This window comes from Pseudopipra pipra, chromosome 23 (genome assembly GCF_036250125.1).
Source record: "Pseudopipra pipra isolate bDixPip1 chromosome 23, bDixPip1.hap1, whole genome shotgun sequence".
NCBI lineage: Eukaryota > Metazoa > Chordata > Aves > Passeriformes > Pipridae > Pseudopipra > Pseudopipra pipra.
In genome coordinates this window covers 7104584-7124017 of record NC_087571.1, presented here as the reverse complement: position 1 = coordinate 7124017, position 19434 = coordinate 7104584, and the positions used below count along the sequence as shown (strand labels likewise).

At 43.7% G+C, this 19434-nt stretch overlaps 1 protein-coding gene across 4 annotated transcripts; it reads right to left on the bottom strand.

Annotated features, from left to right (window-relative positions):
* Positions 1-371: 371 nt before the first annotated feature.
* Positions 372-18127, bottom strand: DDX6 (DEAD-box helicase 6). 4 transcript variants are annotated; one of them, XM_064634826.1, is made up of 14 exons: positions 17985-18127; positions 15574-16031; positions 14095-14158; positions 13541-13645; positions 12134-12263; positions 11508-11654; positions 11175-11273; positions 10527-10645; positions 9934-10062; positions 9490-9606; positions 7900-7963; positions 6909-7010; positions 5973-6160; positions 372-4646 (listed from the first exon to the last, which is right to left on the bottom strand). In XM_064634826.1, exons 2-13 carry the CDS (start codon positions 15771-15773, stop codon positions 5985-5987), a joined length of 1452 nt encoding a protein of 483 aa, XP_064490896.1. In that variant the 5' UTR covers positions 15774-16031; positions 17985-18127; the 3' UTR covers positions 372-4646; positions 5973-5984. The 4 variants fall into 4 exon arrangements, with proteins under 4 accessions (XP_064490896.1, XP_064490897.1, XP_064490898.1 ...); XM_064634827.1 differs by having other exon boundaries at positions 5981-6160; XM_064634828.1 differs by lacking the exon at positions 372-4646 and adding an exon at positions 4945-5651.
* Between the last annotated feature and the right edge of the window lie 1307 nt (positions 18128-19434).

Here is a 19434-nt window from a genome sequence, read left to right as displayed (position 1 = left end):
AACACTCATTCCTAGCAACCAGAGCCACAGCACACAGGTTTTCTGCAGCACAAGCAGCCGAGCTCAGGATGACTCCTGATGAAAGACATGAGAACACAGCCCCAACAGACTCCCGGAGTGCTGCTCTGGCCCCTTCCAGAAACTCCCATTGGCATCTGCAACCAGATGCCAGTTAAAGTCTACTGGTCTAGTAGAGACAAGACTGTGGAGCATTGGAGCCTGGAAGAGCAGCTGCCACTTAGGCTGGAGGGTCCATGCAGACCCAGGATGGCTTGCACAGGCAGAGCACCCTTCCCCTTGTCAAGTGCCACAGGTCTCATCAGCACACTTTTCACACAGCACAATTAACAGAAAAAAAAACAGAACAAACAGGAGTTCCAGGGAGCTTTTATTGAGTTAAATCAACAAAATCAGGATTTTACCATTCATCTTTTTTGCATTTGCAACTCATGAAGCTCTTCACAAGTCAGTGCTGCAACACAGATACAGCCAGAAAAACACATCTCAACAAAATCTGAGCTCCACTGGAGAGTTTGCCAATTCAACAGAAAGCCAATTTTCCCCTCCCTCCCCCGACTGTTTTCAAGGACTAGACCATGTTGTTTGCTGGTTAACAGTAAGAATATCAATCCCTTGTCTAGGGACCAGTGGATTATGACACTCCACTCAAATTGCAAATAATTTCTTTTCTTGAAATAAAAGTTCCAGTTTCTTTCAATAAAGGGAATAGTGACTATTTTCCTTCTCCTGACACCCCTTCCCCAAAATTATTGGTTAAAATACAGCAAGGCTGTATCTTAATAAACCCATCCCCCCCCTTCCCTCCTTACCCTTCCCTAACTTGTCTACAGCAGAATTTAACAATGCTTCCCCATAGAGGCATTTCAGCAACACAACAATGAACTGAGCAAAACTTACAGCCTAATCTGCCAAAGCCTCCTTATGAAGTTCAGATGCATGCTCTTTGGTCCAGAGACCTGGCTTATTATAGAGATAAGCTGTGATGCAAAAAAGATGGACCAGAAGTTCACAGCAACCAGAAAACTCCCTGCAGGGACTACAGTTGCCCAACCTCTACCATGGCAGCTGTACTGCTGGAGTTTCTGGGAACAAAATTCACTTTGTCCTCAGAAAGCAACAATCAGTTGGCCCCAGCAGCACTACAAAGTTCAGCACCAGGGCGAGAACCACCACAATGGCAGCTCAGGAGACACGGCATGGCATCTCTGTAACCTCTCCTACAGAAACTGAGGCAAGACAGCCATCTGCTCAGATTTGTGTCCTATCAGTCATTTGTAAAGAGAAACAGTGTTTGAAGCATTTTTAAATCCTTGGAGTAGACACCCTCCCCCCCACCCCAAATGAAAATAAACAGAAGATCAGAATGAGATGATTTGATACCACCATATACACAACATGAATTCATGTTGAGCTTCCCTGTTCTTACCCACACAAAAAAAAAAAATCACAGAGGACAAAGGAAAGATGCTCCCATCTCATTCTGGAAATTGGAACATGTATTTGAGACCAACCCACCCCCCTCCCTTTGGGAAAAGGCCTCCAGCAGCTGCAGTGCCCCCCAGCACACCCAGAGACCACCCTACAGGTTCTCTCAAGTGGCTGAAGGTTCCATCACTCTCTTCACAGCCACCTCGCCCAGCTGTGAAACTCCATTTCACAGATTCATGGAGTGACGCTTTTGACTTCCGAGTTAAAAAGTGCAGAATACATCAGGTTCTCATTCACATCAACTTTGTCAGAGGAAGTATTTGACCTAGGGTTCATCACCGAAGGCTCCAACTAATGCATATGTAAAGGCTGGCACATGACCAGCAAGAACTGGAGCTCACAAGGAATCTCAGGAAGCCAAGATTTATACACACTCCTTACTCTTGGACAGGGAACAAAACAACCAAGAAAACCCCAAAACAAAATAATAAAAAAAAAACAACAAACAAAAAAAACCCCAAACAAAACAAAAAAAACCTAGGATTATCCTAGTCCTTTGGAGCATCTTTCCATTTGCAAGATCGCATCTGTTCAAGATAGCCTACTAGCACCAAAAATAGGCTGCTTCCTTCTTGACAAGAAGCCACCTAAAGATGGTGCCCTGATAGTTTAGATTAAGTGCCAATCCTCAATGAGAGGCCAAGCTTAAAGTAATACTTTCAAAAGTTCTGTGCTTCAAGAGGGACCATCAACGCATGGCACCAGGCTAACCTACCACAAATCCAAGCAGAGCACACACACCTGACTCAACATCGCTATCCTGTTCTTGGTACATGTGCATGCCCTGGTAAGATACAAAACTTATTTACATTTGTCATGTCTTCGTTGCACTAAAATGATCCCTCTTCTGTCTGGAAAATCATAAGCTGGCTGCAGTACAAGAGCAAGATTTTACTTTTGGTCAAAGTTACCACCCACAAATTCCCACCCCCCACCCCCAAAAAGCACCCCAAAATTGTTTACATTTAGTACCTGCCAGTCAGATGTAAGCTGTGTGGCTCACAGTGTGTCTGTGACCAAGCTCTTGAGTTTGTACTCTAGTGCAGCATTTGCTACAATTATGGAGTCACTGCTGACAAAAGGAAGAAAAACATCCCAAACACAAAAACCTTTCCATCTTGTAAAGTTGTTGTCAGGAGGCACCTGGCTTGTTATGTATGATCCTCAAGGAAACAGATGGCTTAAGTCCGCCTTGTTGTTCCAAACAATTTTACTCCAATTCAAAAAAAGAAAAAGGGCCAAAATGGGAGAAATTAAGACAATTAATTCCTGCCTCAAAGGTAAGCAAGCATGGTGAGTGCAGTATTTGTATATGCAATAAACAAATGAGCAAAAGGGATTGCATTCATCCAGGTGCCTCCTGACAGTGGTGGTGAACAGGCTAAAAGGGATTTTAAAAAGAGTAGTTTTTGATTTGTCTCACTCCTTTTGCCTGTAGATCAGGCCAAACATCAAGCATGTTGGGAGGGGCACAATTTAAAGCAACACTACTTGACCAGATAGCACTTTTCAGCAACATACAATGCAAAATGACAGACAGCAACTCATGCCAAACCAGAGGAGATGGCAAGCAGCTTCCTGCAGCTTCTGACGTTAACAGGGGTTTGCCCTTACCTGCTCACAGTTCTGCACAGAGGTTGCTCTGGGCAGAAAATGCACAGTGCTGCAGGAAGTGAATCGATTCCATAAAGCTCCAGAACTGTCAGTTTATGCATGTAAACCGGTTTTCTATGGTCTCTCTTAAACTCAAATCCACATCTTAAACATCCACTGCTCAGAAATTCTGACACTCACTGGATTTCCCTCCCACTATGGTGGAACACAGGTCATGGGCCCCTTCAGAGCTTGTCAAGCTCCTGAAGTTTCTAAGGGGGAAATCAAAGAGCATCTCCAAAAAGGCTGAGCTATGGATTTGGAGGCCTTGGAGCCCCCCAAGTGATCTCTTCCATACGAGTGGTACAGGACAGTGTTGCCAGCACCAAAGCACAGCCATGCTGACAAGGGACACTTGTGGAGGCCTGCACTTCACAGAGGTCAGAGCACTTCTCACTGTTTAGTGTTGCAGAAAACTGAGCCCCTCTCATCTTTAGCTGCTCCCATAATCAGTCTAATCCCTTTAACCCCAGCAACCTTCATCACAAAAGAAAAAGTTATATATGAACCCAAAGAGAAAAAAAATAATATTTACAAAGTTTGTACAATATACACATCTGATTTTCTATGGGACACACTGCACCAGAGGAAAGAGGGCCATGGCTCTGAAACAAGTCTACATATCAAGTGCTGTAACTACAAATGGAGACTCTTATGGAAACCAGTCTTTTAGTGTTCTGCTAGAGCACAGGGCTTTTCTTATGGCTCCTGCAAAGGATGACAGGCTACTCTTTCCTTCTGGAGCTATGATGCTGCACCTAATCAGCCCAGATTTTAAGTTGGTTTCATTTTAAATACAGATATTTACAGTTTGGGTGAACTGCAGATGCATATCAACTCCTCCAGTTAAAAAAAAAAAGTTGAAGAAAAAAGTAGTATTACCAATACATTTCACCTCCCAGCCCTGGGCTTGAGTACTTGGGAAGGAGGAGAAGGGGAAGAGAGGGGAACTTTGACCTGAAACCAAAAACAGCTGTTGATTCCTTGGGCTGTGTTGGAAAGGTGATATTCTGAATGGTCTCATAGCATAAGGCACTTTGCACGAATAAGTAACAAGCTCTTTAGCTTAAAAAACAGATGAGTAACCAGGGAGAAGTTGAAATGCACTCAGTCGATGGTTAAAGAATTTGAAATAGCAGACAAGCTCGCGTTCATCAAGATTCTTCTCTTTTCAGGGTTTCTCTTCTTCCCTTGCTGCCCCTCCCACCCAAAGAAAACAAAATTTAAAACCAGCAGTTAGTGCAACTAATGTTCAATCAGCACACAGTGCAAACAAGTGGAAAAACAAAAAGACATTCCTCCTTTTATCTTCTTTCTTCCTTGCTGCCAAATTTAAAAATAAAAAAAGGCCGAGCTCTTTAGTCTTCATAGTTTCGAAATGAAAAGACGAAGAAAAACCCACAAAGAGAAGGGTATCCCCAAAGAAACGATGTGTCACAGATCTGGATCATAGGGCTTCACCTTCTGGCATGTGTAATCAAAGCCTATGAAAAAAAAAAAACAAACACAAAAAAACACAACCACAACACCCACAGTTAAATCAGTTCTATGCAAAACTAGAATGTAAGAGATAATTCACACTGACTATGCACCAGCTCTGGAAAAGCAAAGGGCACGTTGAACAGCTCAACCTCAGCCTCAGCTTTGTAGAAAGAGGTGCTGCTAATGCTCTACTGTACTTAGGAGCACAATTATCTCCTGGTTTCTTGCCTTTTAGGAAGCAGCAAACTGTTCTCTGGCAAGGTCAGAGTATTCCCCTTAAAGAAGCCACCCAAGAGCCTGTTCCAAGTTCATCACTTGTTTCCTTTTTTTATTTACTTATAAACTTGGAGGAGGTTCAACCAGCAAAGCAGAGGCTTACAAGTCAGCTTGGCATGACTGGCTAAGGCTGTCCTTGGATGATTTCAAAGAAGGAACCACAGTTCATTCTAACACTATCAAGCGGTCTGCTTCTACGGCCACTTTTTTTTTTTATTGGTCACCTGAGGCAAATTTCAGCAGCTTCGCTTTCTAATTCATGATCTCTGAGAAGAATACACAAAAGAATGATTTCCAGCCCAAACTGTATGGTGTTGGATCTTGCACGACACAGCATCTTAACTAAGGCCAGATCAAACATCATCCTGCAGCTACTTTGCTTGACTGCAGTCCAGGGCAAGTAGTCTTCTTATAAAAGGACTCGACTCAGCAGCTTTTTCTCAGACAATGATCAGAAAGGGAGCACTTAGGAGTCTCCAACAGTGCAACCTCATTTTCTTTTAAAACTATGTAGACGACCTCGAGTGGCAGCAAATACGAATTACAGCTTCGCTCCCTACTTTGTTCACTTGCAGTTCTGTGAACCAAAGGATACACTGGAACCTGCTCCGTCTGACTGGTGAGGTGCTTAGCTCTTCTGTTGGTGTTCTGTTCTCACAGCTATCCATTTTCTCTCCTCACCTTTCTGAGGACCACTTTCCTCTCTGCCCCTCACCAATTTCTCATTTTAGCTAAGCAATACAGAAAGAATTCCTTAGGCTACTAGTACCCCATCATGGCCTCTCCCAACAGCATTCCCCCCTCCCCCTTCCCCCACTTTTGGTCTCCTTAGCATATGGTCAGCATTTAAATTAAAACAACTAAAAAATACTCCTCCTCCCCTCCCAGCTTAGCATGTCCACAGAATTCCTTGCACTGACAGTCTATTTCAAACCCTTGTTTTCACATTCAGAGCCTTTTCATCACATCACTTTCCCTCTTCCCCTGCGCTAATACTGACATATCAACTCTCCTTTCATCCCACACAATGTTGGTATTCAGGAGGCACTTACAAACATACATGTTTACTGTTTCTCATCTTCTACAGGTTCACTGTGGTATTCTGCCACATACAGGCTCTTGTCAATGTTGCTTGGTATGGGTTTAATTTCAGTTCCCAACTGCTCCTCAATACTTTTCAGGTTGAATCGATCATCATAGGTGATCAAGTTGATGGCCAGGCCAAGATGACCAAAGCGACCTTGACCAAAAAAAAAGAAACACACTTCTGAACTGAACTGAGTAACAGAGGGCTGAATGAAAAAGTCTACAGACTGTGAAGTTAACATTGCTCTCTGATGGTAAAAACAAACCCAGCTGCAGGTTTCTACATGTTTCACATCAGTTTTTGGTGAGGAGTTTCATACTGCTGCAAGAATAAGAAAACTCAGGAGGTTCAATACACTCTGACCAAAGCTCCAGGTTAATTATCAGAGAAAAGTCTTCCACTCCTGCATTATGCACATCCAACCCTTCTTCAGTAACAGAGTTTTTGAGCAAGGCTGAACTACAAAGTTCAAGTATACTGAGTTCGTTTACTGCCTTCCTTAGGGGTATATTTTGCTGATGTCCAGTCAGCCAAAAAATACCTCAGAATACAAGGAGAAGAAAGCAGACGTCTATGCTTGAGATACCCTGGAAGCTAAGTTTTCAGTATAGAATTTTCCCTGCAAACAGGGGCAATAGTAAGTCTCCCGAGATAAAATCAAAATAAGCCTTTATTTCTCATTTGTCAGTCAGGTCAGTTTCAAGAGAATGGGCCTTTATTTAGATAAAATCCTCAGTGAGGATAACCATCTGAGGTGATACTCAAAAATAAATTTGTCAGAAAAATTAAAGTTATCTAAGGTAATTCTCAGATACAGTAATAAAAACCAAAAGTGAATTCAAGGCTAAGAAGCATCACAGTCATCAGCAAAGTTGCACCTAAAACACATCTTTCCTCTCACCTGATCTGCCAATGCGATGGAGATAAGTCTCTGCCAGCTTTGGGAAATCAAAGTTTATCACCACATTCACAGCCTGGATATCAATACCTCGGGTAAACAGATCTGAAAGACAATCCAGGTCACAAAGAAAGTTTATTTCAATGAGATCAAATCCTGACAGTATTTAGGGTGCAAAGATTAACATTGCCTCACACTATTTTCCAGATATAAGCTTTCTTTGTATCAAAGACAGTTTACATACAATCCTGTTACAGCTTCTTGCTCTGTATCCACTATAAACACGAATAATATAAGAAAAATTATCAAAACCACCAGATCTGCACATTAAGCTAGTTTTTTCCACATTAGACTATTTCAGCACAGGTTTTCTTAAACAAGCATCTTCTCACACAGGATTGTGCGCTGCCAAAGTCACAACAGACTTGAGACCTCAACTACATTCCACTACCTCAACTACTTCTATTCCATTTCCAGTGATTTTTGTTAAGACGATCCAGACGTAGCAGTGACTTGTTAAGATGATCCACTGATGGCAGACACTGCCGGGTACTGCCCAAACAGGCCATAAAAATAGAGAACTTGGATCATACACAGGCCAATCAAAACCACAAAAGTATTTAGAAAAAAATGAGCTATGAGCACCTAAAGAATCAACAAAATTTATTCACATGATCCTCCTAGTCAGAGTTCTACTGATATTTCATAAAGTTTATGGCCCAACATCTCAGGGAGCCCTTGCATGTGAAAATAAACAGAAAACACTATCGCAGTGAAACGATTTGTTGGCAAAGGTGCACTTTCACAGTTTGTCACAAAAGACAAAACTCCACGTGTCCAAAGGAGTGCTGTGTCCTGCAACATGCAGGCTTAACAAAGACATCTACCAAAACACCTTGTTTTGGTTTATTACAAATAACTGGTCTATTATACCTGGGCCAATGCACTTTCTACTACATCTTTTAGAAACGGGAAAACCTTGAGCAGCTCTTACCAGTGCAAACGAGATTGCGGCACAAGCCATTCCGAAAATCGTGGAATACACGATTGCGGTGCTCCTGGAAATACACACATATAAACAGAGAGGAAAAAAACCAAAACCCACAAACCAACCAACCAGGTATATTCACATAACAAACACCAAACTTCAATCATGTGAATTTCTCCTAGCTCTCATTAGAAAACAGCTGAGTCGAAACAAGCTGCCAGTACATATTTTTTTAGCGCTCCTTACCACGTATTCTAAAGAACATAGCCAAGAGGGCCTTGATCCCACTTTTTGACAAAGGCACTTAACTGACTGCATTTTAAAGCTTCCTACAGTGGCATCAGAGCCATCTCAGAAAACGACTATCTGAAGTTACAATTACATGAAACCCACACCAAGGAAGTTAAACTGGTATTTTGACTATTGCCTTTCCCTGGTCCCTTGCTGAATTTAACACATTTTATTCATTCCCTTAAAAAATGAACTCAGCAGTAAACTTCCTTTTCTAGTATGAAGCGTTTTTCACTACCGATGCAGAATTAGGTGTGGGATGAGTCAATTTTCTGTGAAGACTCTCCTCACACAAAGATTAAGTAATATCACTGTTAAGAAGTGAAATTTAGAGAGGGAATAAACAAGCTGAAGCATTTGGCAAAAACAGAGCTGCACTTCGCCACAAAGACCATCTACCAACTAATCAAAAGCATACAAAAATCAAACTTCAAGGAATTCACTTGCATATCTCTCTGTTCTCAATACCAACACCACCTCTATTTCTGCTTAATTAATTACTGGTCTGGCCCACCAAACATTGGCATTACCTGTCAATTGCATGAGCAGCAAGCTAGACTGAAAGCTTCCATTTGTTTTAGCTTAATTATAAAATGAAAAAAATGTTTCAAAATACTTCTGTTCTACACACATCATTTCAACCTTCTGACATCTTTTAATATCATGTGAGGTATTGTGAGGACATGTGAGCTACCATGCAATTAACAGAAACCTCTTCACCAGCAAAGCTGCAATAGCATTTTTCATCATCTACATCAAGGGCACAAGTGCCTGGTCACCACACAACAGATGCAGCTTTCTCCAAGAAGTTCCATCAAAGCCACCTCCTCGACTTCTCAGATTCCCCTGCAGTCACAGTGCAAGATTTCTGTTTGCAAAGACACACATGGCACTCGGTGGGCTAAGTATTGGGTTTTTTGTCATTTGTTTGAAATCAAGCCTGTTTTCACCTGTGTCAGTTACACTGTGTGGCCTACCCTGCCTTCCCATGCTGCCAAAGCGAGGCAGCAGCAGCACTAAGAAAGAACCGTGCCTTCTGGCTGCAGTCGGTGGACAAATTAACCTGACCTGAAGTAGTCCTAAATACCAACTGGCCAGCTACACTGAACAGTCTGGAAAGATGACTGGGATGGGGGAACATGGCAGGGAGGTTGGCAGTGGGCACCTAAAAACAAACCTATAGCAAAGCAATATATGTTTCAGTTTACAAAGAACATGCAAAATTAAAGAAAGCATGGGACTTAATTCAGCTATGCAGTAAACTTGGGGTGGTGTGGAATAAACCACTGCAGACTTCATACTCACCTGCCTCATTTTAGCATGTATATAGAAGCAGGAATAGCCCAGCTGGGAGATCTTTTTGGCTAGCAATTCAACCCGTTGAGAGGAGTTGCAGAAAATGATCGACTGGTTAATCTGGAGCTGAACATATAAGTAGAGTGCTCAGTAAATGCAGCATTTTACTAACAAATGATCCCAGACATGTCTAAATCCCTACCATAAAGAAAGCATGGCAGGTATGCTGCTGGTAATTTACATAGGATGGATTTTTGTACAGAGGAAAAAAAATTAACAAAATTCTGTAACATAAAGGTGCAGGACAAGAAGAATGCATTTTTATCTTCAGCTACATAACACATTTTGACAAAGAAAATGTTTTGTTAAGCCACCCTTGAAACACTCAGTCTTATTCTTAGTTGTGAGAGGAAAAAAGCTTCTGTATGTTTCTGATGAAGCCCTACTCCTTACCCTGGAAAAGAGCGTGTTGAGGCAGTGCACTTTCTGACGCTCAGTGACATAGGCATAGTACTGAGTAACTCCCTTCAAAGTCAGCTCCTCCATCAGATTAATCTCGTAGGGTTTCTGCAAATGGGAATTCTGAAAAATAAAGACAATGACAGATTTACATGCAAAACTATGTAAATACTTCCCATCCTATGGCACATTTAACTCCATGGCAAGGATGCACTACCTCACCACTCACTCTTTGTGCTATACTCTAACAGACAGGGTGGGTAAAATTTCACAAACGATTAGTCATAAATCCAAGGCGACTGAGCAGGCCCAGTAGGAGCAACCTCTGGGAGAAAATGCACGCAGATGACACATAACCAATCCACAAAGTGGAAAACATCACCTTATGGGCAAGAAGTGCATGTACATAGCTTCCCATTAATGCTATTGCAGGTCAAAACCTCTTTTCAAACTTCTGTCTAAGACTTGGGCTGATTTAGATTAAACCTGTGAAGTTTAGATGCACTAAAAAAACCCAAGCACTAACAGCTGTGCACCACTCACACAATGTCACCACCATCACACCGACACGGTATCTCTGCACTCACCATGAACTTCTGTACACTCAAAGGGAAAGTGGCAGAGTAGAGCAAAATCTGTCTGTTTTTAGGTAGCGTGAGAATAATATCTTCCATTATTTGAACAAAATCTTGAGACAGCAACTTATCTGCCTGTAACAACAGAAGTAATAAAGTATAAGTTAAAATTAAAAAATATTTCAGTCTCCTGGTAGCATCACATCTGGGGGAAGGAAAAACCAGTTACCAGGGTTCCTACCAGAGTCATTCAAGAGCTTTCACACAACTATATTTTCTCTCACTGAGAAGCCTGTACACTACTGGATGTACATAAATCAATTTTATACACAATTATGTGGTAAGCACAGCTCACTCATTATAAAAGGAAATCAAATGAAATGCATTTCTTAGTTTCGGGCTAGATTTGTTACTCTAATCTTCAGCATCAGCAAAGAAGACAGAAAGGCAAATCTTCCTAGGCTGTTTTCTTAAGAGTCACATGCAGAAAAATCCTCCTCCAAAATACTTTCTCAAAAATACTGGGAAATGGATGAGCTATAACCTTATAGTGTCTCTAAGCAAAGTTTGATTTGTTGCTGTGCATAGAAAGGAGACTCACTGAAACATGCAATTGCTTTAACTTGGTGTCAAAATTTCAGAACATTTAACATGAGCAACTTGCCTCATCCAATACTATCATCTGGACATGCTCAACTTTTGCTACTCCTTTCTTGATGAGATCGAGAATTCTCCCAGGGGTAGCTATCACCACATGCACTGTAAGATTAGAAGAGAAAAAAAAATAATTAAGCCAACTAAAATAATGTTTCTGGCATTCATGGCCATGTTTCATATGAACAGTTTGAAAGACTTATGACTGTATACCAACAGCAAACAAGACATATTGAAGTCTGTTCTGTAACAGGCAAACAGTAATAAGCAGAAATTCCACTACCACACTGTAAAAGCCACAAACGAACAGCAACTGTAGTGTACCAAAAGTGCTCTGACCTGTATCATCAAGTCTCATTATATCATCTCGCAAATTGGTTCCTCCTGTGGTTGCCATCACTTTGGCACCTCCCATGTGTTTGCTGACTTGGATACAGATTTGACTGACCTGCAGGGCTAGTTCACGGGTGGGAACAATCACCATTGCTGAAAGTTAAAAACATCAGTGTGAGTTACTAATAACACTCTGTATCTTAAATACTCATCCTCAGAGGAGACAGACTTCATGAAAGCGGTACTTCTATGGTTTTGGAGTTCCACTCTAGGTATCCTGAGCAGCCCAGGAACTGCTTATGACAAGGCAAATTCCGTGCAAGGGTTCTCCCTTCTTTGATGCTCCCCTTGCTGAGTCCCCCAGCCAGCACACCCGCTTGTTACTTCACATCCACTTTCCAGGGGCAAGACAGTCAAGTCCAGAAGATGTCTTCCATTTAAAGCTTTTGAAAGCAACTGCGGGACTTTTCAAATTCCACCTCCCCTCCACCACTCCCCATTAACTTTCTCTGGAAGTACAAGCAGATAACCCACGCTGTCCAGTCTCATTAACTAGTTTTAGATTCAAGTCTGTTATGTAGCGACTGACACCATTACCTGGCTGCAGCTACATGAAATCCACCTCAACTGACCTTGTATATTGTCCTTCTTTAAGTCTAGCCGTTCAAGTAAAGGAATGAGGTAGGCTCCACTCTTGCCTGTTCCATTTTTCGCTCTAGCCAAGATATCCCTACCAGATAAAGCAATGGGGATGCTCTCCTCCTGAAATGCAAGGACAGACAGCACACGAGCAATCAATCACAAGCCATGCTCACTGAAGAGGCTGACCAAATTAAACTCCCTTCACTAACAGTATCACATGAAACCTGATTTTTTCATGATCGTGATTATTATTATTAGTACTATCCTGCAACTACAAGCATGGCAGACTCACAACAGGAAGAAGTTAAACCCATCAATAAAGAGTTCCCCAACATATCCCACTTAAAATTCCTTACATTGTCTGATCATAAGATTGGGTACCACAGGTGATAGTAAAGCCATACTGACACATTAGGAAAAAAGTGAAAAATTGGGGGATGGGGGGGAAGGGGAAGTGAAGAGACAATGATAGTCACTAGCAAACTCCTCCTATGGAAAAAGATTCCCACCTATACCTTAACATCAGAACAAACACAGCCAGTGTGATTCAAACCTGCACATTCCTGTGACACAATTCTCATAAAATCAGCAGGCTTTCCTTTTGAAACTTCAAAATTCAACCATCCAAACACAAGGCCCATGTATTTTTAACTGTACTGCCTTTTACAGCAACATCTAAAGAAATCTCAGCCTTTTGGAAAGGTGCATTGTGAGAACCTGTTTTAAAGCAGATCAATCACCTAAACGCCATAGCCTCCTCATGCCTTAAGGAGATAAGGCAGCAGAGCTGTGTCAATGATAAACCTTCAAAGACCAATTAAAAGAAAGTTCAACTTCCCTCCTCCCCGTCCCGCGAAGTTTACACACCAACGGTTCTTAATAGAACAAACCTTAGGAGTAAAAGGGAGGTGGGGAGACACAAAAGTGAACTTGCTAAGATATTAATCTCTCTCCCACAATCTCCATTATGCTTCTTCCAGATGCTTACAATAAAAAGAGCCAAGACTGCAATAAAGCCATAATTGTCTCTGTGACAACTAAAGGTACGCAGCCTATGGTAACTCAGTTTTCTGGAAAATTTACAGAACAGCTCTGTTCTCGCTGGGACTACCTATGTGAAGGATGTTACTGAACAGACAATTAACAAATTAAGACCTCCAGCATGAAAAGGAAAATCCAAATTAACTTCTCCAAAGTGTAAGTCAGTCCCATCACTAAGCCACCCATTCCATGACTTAGTGACTTAGTTTGGGGTGAGAAATTCTTGCCTTCTCCAAAGGAAGAACTTCCCACCATGTTCCGCTGTTCACAGCCCCAGTTTTCCCAAACTATGACATAAGTATTGGACATACAGGCAAAGTTAAACATGGCTTCTAAGCAGTTTGTTTGCAAACAACCTGAATAGGAGATGGTTTTTCCCAGCCCATTTCAAAAATTCCCATCAGCAACTCCCGTTTCAAACAGTAATCTTCAAACTCGTTTCCTTTTGTGGAGGTCACGTCCTGAATAATCAAAAAAAGCACATTCATTAAGATTAGGTCAGACAACCTGCAGCTGTTTTTGATTGGTCTGAGACTGCCTGTGCAGGAAGACCACAAATTACAGGAGTTTCCACTACTCCATGCAACACCCTACAGCGGCAGAGGAAACATTTGCTTTCTCAGAGCCAAACACAGCTCTGTGATTACAGTGACACCTTCCCACTTGCCTCGCACAACACAAAGACCATCAGTCCCTGCTGTAACACTAATAAAGTAAGAAATCCACAATGAACTCCATTTTGAAGCTTTCCCAGAAAGGATCACTCCCAAGCAGTAGGAGAGTAAATTAATTCTTCATTTAAAACAGCAGGAACTGAACTGCTTTTTAACCTTTGCTCAGAACAAATATTTTGCCACCGCAACTTCTATCTTTTATTTAGTATTTATTCCTACAATTCAACCATCCTTACCGAAGTTTTGATTCTCAAATCTTTTGGAGGGAGTTTTAAAGTCTTCTTCCAGTCATCACCAGGTCTACAGCAAAAATAAAATAACAATAAATTATAAAGTAAGTCTGGATTAATATTTTGATTTTGCATTTTATTTTCTTAGATACAGTGATGAACATGTAATAGTTTAACCTCCTCAAAGCTAAAAGCACCTACACATATGAGCTCAAGTCTTCTCTGAGTTAAGCAGGATATAACAGGCAGGAAACTGGAAACAGAGAAAATCAGCAGTCTGCCAAAGACATTTGTGAAATATTTATCCAGTCATGATTCAAGTCCCACTTTTAGGGCACTGAATCAATCCACTAGAACAGATTTAAAACTGAGCACTGACTTAGTCATACAACAGAAACCGGCTATAATAAATCCACCTGAGAGTATTTCACCACTTAAGAGAAAAATTCTCTTGCCCAGGGAACATCCATTCTTAATCCCCAAGTAATGTGAGAAGGTAAAAAACACTACGCTGGTTGATCAAAAGTCTTTTTTTCTCAGTGAGATTTAGACACCCATCCTCTCTTGAAAGGCACTGTACAGATGAGAGCAAGTCCTTCTCTTCCACACTCCCACGAAGTCATGAGTTTAATTCACTAGTTTCAGCGTAACCCATGTAATACACAAAAGAAAGGGGGGGGAAGGGGGCAAGTTAGGCAGAGTTTAAAAACCTGAGTGTTCCATCACGCACTTTCTGAGGAAGCTGGCACTTCCTTTGCAAATAATTAACAAAATAAAAGCCAATGCTGTTCAGGGGGAGCAGGAACAATAGGGGAAAGAGAAAAGCAACACGTTACCGTACTGTCCAAGTCTTTTACATCTGTCAGAAATTCCAACCAGCACACTCACGTTTTATTAGCACACTTCCAAAACCAGCTGGATGGGAGCAGGGTATCACAGGGAGACCATATCCTCTCAGCTAAGGCTTTGATGAATTAAAGCCAGAGCATTACACTGAGGACAGCAGGCACTACTATTTCAGATCAATGACAAAAGATAACTGACTTTAAAGCATTTCTCATTGTGAGAAAGAACTGTAACAAACCGAAAAGTATACACAAGTGGACTGAGAGCAGGTGGCATTTCCTCCTATCTTTAATTTCAGTTCTGTTCCTTCCCACTCCCCAACTTCCCTCTTGCACCACTTGCAACAAGCAAAGGGCACAGGACTCTGATGCTCAGTGGGCTGCTTCTGACAGCAGTTCACACTCGGAAAAGCACAGCATCAAATTCCATTTTCACAAGGAACACACCAAAACAATCACTGCTGGAGAGGAACTCACACATGGAAATACAGTTGTTTTTTTTCTAATGTACATCACAGGACACATCTACCTGCCCATGTCATAAAACAACAGCAGACAACATTTTCAAACGGGAACCCCAAAACTTTCCAATACGTGACTTTTAAACATTCCTTTTGTGGCAGCCGATACAATCACTTACTTAATAGCGGTGGTCATACTCTGTGCTTGCTGTTGAGTGCCATTATTGATTGTGTTGGCGTTTTTCAGCTGGTTCATCTGCTGCTGAGTTTGTGTGCCTCCACCTCCTGGGCCCCCGCTGGGTTTTACGGGGCCTCTCAACTGCCCATTCTGACTGGATAGACCCATTATAACAGGGTTCTCTGTTCTGGCCGTGCTCATGGTTTTATCTTTAAAGATGTCTTTTTAGACTCAAAACTTTGAAAGTCAGTACAGAAACTGTAATAACAGTTTATTAGACTCTCCAAAACGAAGAGATAAATAAGTCTTGCTCAATATATGAGTCCTTTATTGCAATGCAGGCAAGCACCTGTAAGTCACTCAAAAGTAAAGCAGTAACTTGCTCTGATGCACTGTGGATCAACTTTTTTTTAAAAAAAGCCCTCTAACGAAGTTATGTCAGAATTCACTTGCTTCAATCTGAAAGAGAAGCAGACAATAACAATTAGTATGTGGGTTTTTGGCCACACAAATCACATCAGTCTACTTTTGTATTTTAAGAGTCACTTTTTCCCAGGCAGTGTGCAACAAGAATACTTGCTTTTCTGTTTCCTCAGTGATAACTATCACAACGTGCATCAAACTTTTCTCCCATTTCTATAAAGCTGTGCCTACCTTCTTTAGTCACCAAAGAAAACCTCCCAAAGAGCTGTGCTTTCAGTAGCATTCCTCAGAGGAACACTACCTGCCCCCTCCCGGAAAGTAACCATGAATTTTATCAACTACTTTGACAGCTTTTCAAGTTCCCCCACTTCTGAGATGCAGCAAAGCAGCCCTAAAATGCTGAGCAATAATGTCACGCACAAGTTTATGACAGGAAGCAAGATGACAATATCAAATGGACATTCCAGCAAGAACTGACAAAACCCTTAAGTTACTCTGATTCTCCTTTTCAATTTGAAAGGGAAATAGAAATTACATAAACCCAAAACAACAGCTTACCCTCCTCCAACCCAAAACATTAGCTCAACCCAGCTTACTCACAGTTTTGAGCTGGGCACTGATTTAGAGCCGTTCAGAGCAGCAACATGAATACCATCACACTGAACTGAGCAGGTGCCTCTGAGAGTCCAAGGGACTGAGCCTGAACTGAGGCAGAGAGTAACACACATGTACACTGGGTATCCAGCTTCCTGCTTATGCGTTCCACGTGACCTTACCTTCCAGCAGTCACCAACAACTTATGTTGTGCTCAAAAAATAACATTTGGTACACGACTTAATATTGACTCCCTATGTAACAGAAAGGTTGGCAAAACCACGGACAGACAACACAGTCTGCCCCTTACAGAAAGTAAGCACAGACCAGCTGAAAGACTGCTTACTGTGGTATCACGGAGACAAAACATTCCCAGTACAAAATCTTTTGGAACAGAAAGTAGGCTTGCCTGTCCTTTCTCATCACAAGGCACTTTTATCTTGGGAAAATGCAAAGAAAAAACCAGCAGATTACTGCTTCTTAACCTCGGCGTTCACAACAAAATGTGCTTCCTCAGTGAATAAAAGCATTTCAAGAGAGCGAAAAAGGAATTCAGACTCTTCCCAGACTTCCCTGCTGTTTCCAAACGCGTACACAGCAGAACTTTAAAGTTCGCAGAACCAGGATTTTCCTGCTAGTTATCTCTCATCTTTGAAGACAGATTTCTCCTAGCCATTAACTTCGTAAAAACCAGACGACATGAGCCACGAAGGTAACCGGAGCCACCAGAGAGTCCCGGGATACCAACGCCGAGGAGTTCTCCAACATTGCAGGAAATGAAACCTCTCAGCCCCTCATTCCCCATCCCCCCCCCCGTAACTACCCTTTAGGAGGACAGAGGTTAAAAACAACACTCAGCCTCATCGAACCCAACAAATCCCCCCGTTCCGAGACAAGAGGCGCCACCATCTCGCAGACCGGCGGCCCGAAGGGAAAAGGGCCCTCGCAGCCCATCTGTGCCCCCCGGACGCGGGCAGGCGGCCAGGAAAGCCATTCCGGACCTTCCCCTTCCCCTCGGCCCGGCACAAAGGGAGCCCCCGCGACGCCCGATGTGCGCGGTGAGGCCGGGCCGCACTGCAGAGCCGCGGGGCCGAGCGGCGGGCCCGGCGCCGCCCGCGGATCGCAGCTGCGCCACACCGGCAAATCCCGCCCGCCCAGAACAATGGAGAGCCCGTCACCCGCCGCCTGGCCCGACCCCGCCCCGCGCGGGACCCCGGCCCCGCCGCTCCCGCTGCGCCCCGGTCCGGCCATCCCCGCCCCGCCCGCCGCCCCGCCAGGCCTCGCTCAGGCCCAGCGCTCCCGCCGCAGGCCGCGAGGCCCGGCCCGCCGGCGCCGGCCCCTGCCGCCACGCTCCCGAGGAGCCGCGCCCGCCTCGGCGCCCCGGCCCGTCCTCACCGCCACCAGCCGCGCTCCCCCTCGCCCAGGTATAAAATCCTCTCGCTGCCCCGGTGCCTTGTTATGGCGACTCGACGCTCCAAGATGGCGGCTTCCTCCTTCCTCCCGTGCGCCCTCCCCCTCCCGCCGGGAGGAGCCGCCCCGCCCCGCACGCACGCACCACGCACAGACGTACGTGCGTACTTACGTACATTCGGCGTGCACTGCGCACCACGTGACAGCGCTGGCCCCGCCCGTCCCTCATCCCGGTCCCTCATCCAGGCTGGTCAGTCTGCCCTGCTGTTTCTGAAGAAAAGGCTTGGAAAGTTAGCGTGGCTTCGCTCTGTAGTCATTAAAACACAGCGAAAACAAATGTAGGAACAAAAGGCTGACCCTCAGCGGGCAGGAGCTGTTACCTCCGACCGCGGCAGGCCTGGGAATTGCCATTCCCTTTCAGACGGCTGGCTGTTCCTTACACACAGATTTTGACAAACCGGACCACAATGGAAACGTGATCTTAAAAACAGTAGCCTAAAAATGCTGGTAATTCCAAAACTGCTTTGCCGACAAATTTTTGTTCAAATGTTTTCCAAAATAGGCACAAAAAGACAGGGAGGGAAGTTCATTTACCCTGACATGGCTGCTTTTATCTCGTTCCTCACATCTACAGCTGTCTCGGGGTGGTTGTTCATCCACCCCCAGCAGCCAAAGGCACACCCGGGGCTGGTGGGGCCGTGTCTGCCCTCAGCCCCACTGGAAGTCTGGAGGAGTGAATGAAATCAAACAGTGCTCACCTGAATAACACCACTTCAGTAGACCAAGTCCCACTCTTGCTGGTACAGAGGCCTTGGTGCAGCTGTGCCCAGAGAAGAGGAGGACAAACACTGTTTTTGTGGAACTACTTCAGCTCTTCACAGAGGAAAAGCTTCCTGCCAAAATGCCAGCTGCAATGCCATCCTGCTCTGCTGACTCAGACTGGGGCTTTCTCACCATGAATCTGCTGCTGTAACATCAGTGAACAAAACACACATTTCCTTGAGCAGAGAAAATCTTGATTCCCATTTTTATTATCCTTTACTACCTTGTGAAATCAAGGGGCCTTGCTGCTGTCATGCAGCTGCCCAGCCCCTCCTGCTTTCCTGTGCAAGCCACCTCATGCTCCCGCAAGCCCAGATGAGGGGCAAAGCAGCAGGAGAAGCAGAAGACAACCACAAGCCACTGGGGTTAAAGCAGCCAGAAGGACCTCGAGGCAGAGGGTGATGGTCATATAGACTATACCTATGCATTTCACCTCCAGGTGTCTTTGAAGTCCTGCATGGCTCCAGAGATCCAGGAGTATCCAGAGATCCTGCCTGGATCCAGGAGGTTTCTGCTGTGTTCCTTGGCATAGAACTTTCCAAAGCCATTCAGACCACCTGGGACAAGGACAGCCATGGGCAACAGCCTTGGAGGTTTCCAGGGAAGCTGTAAG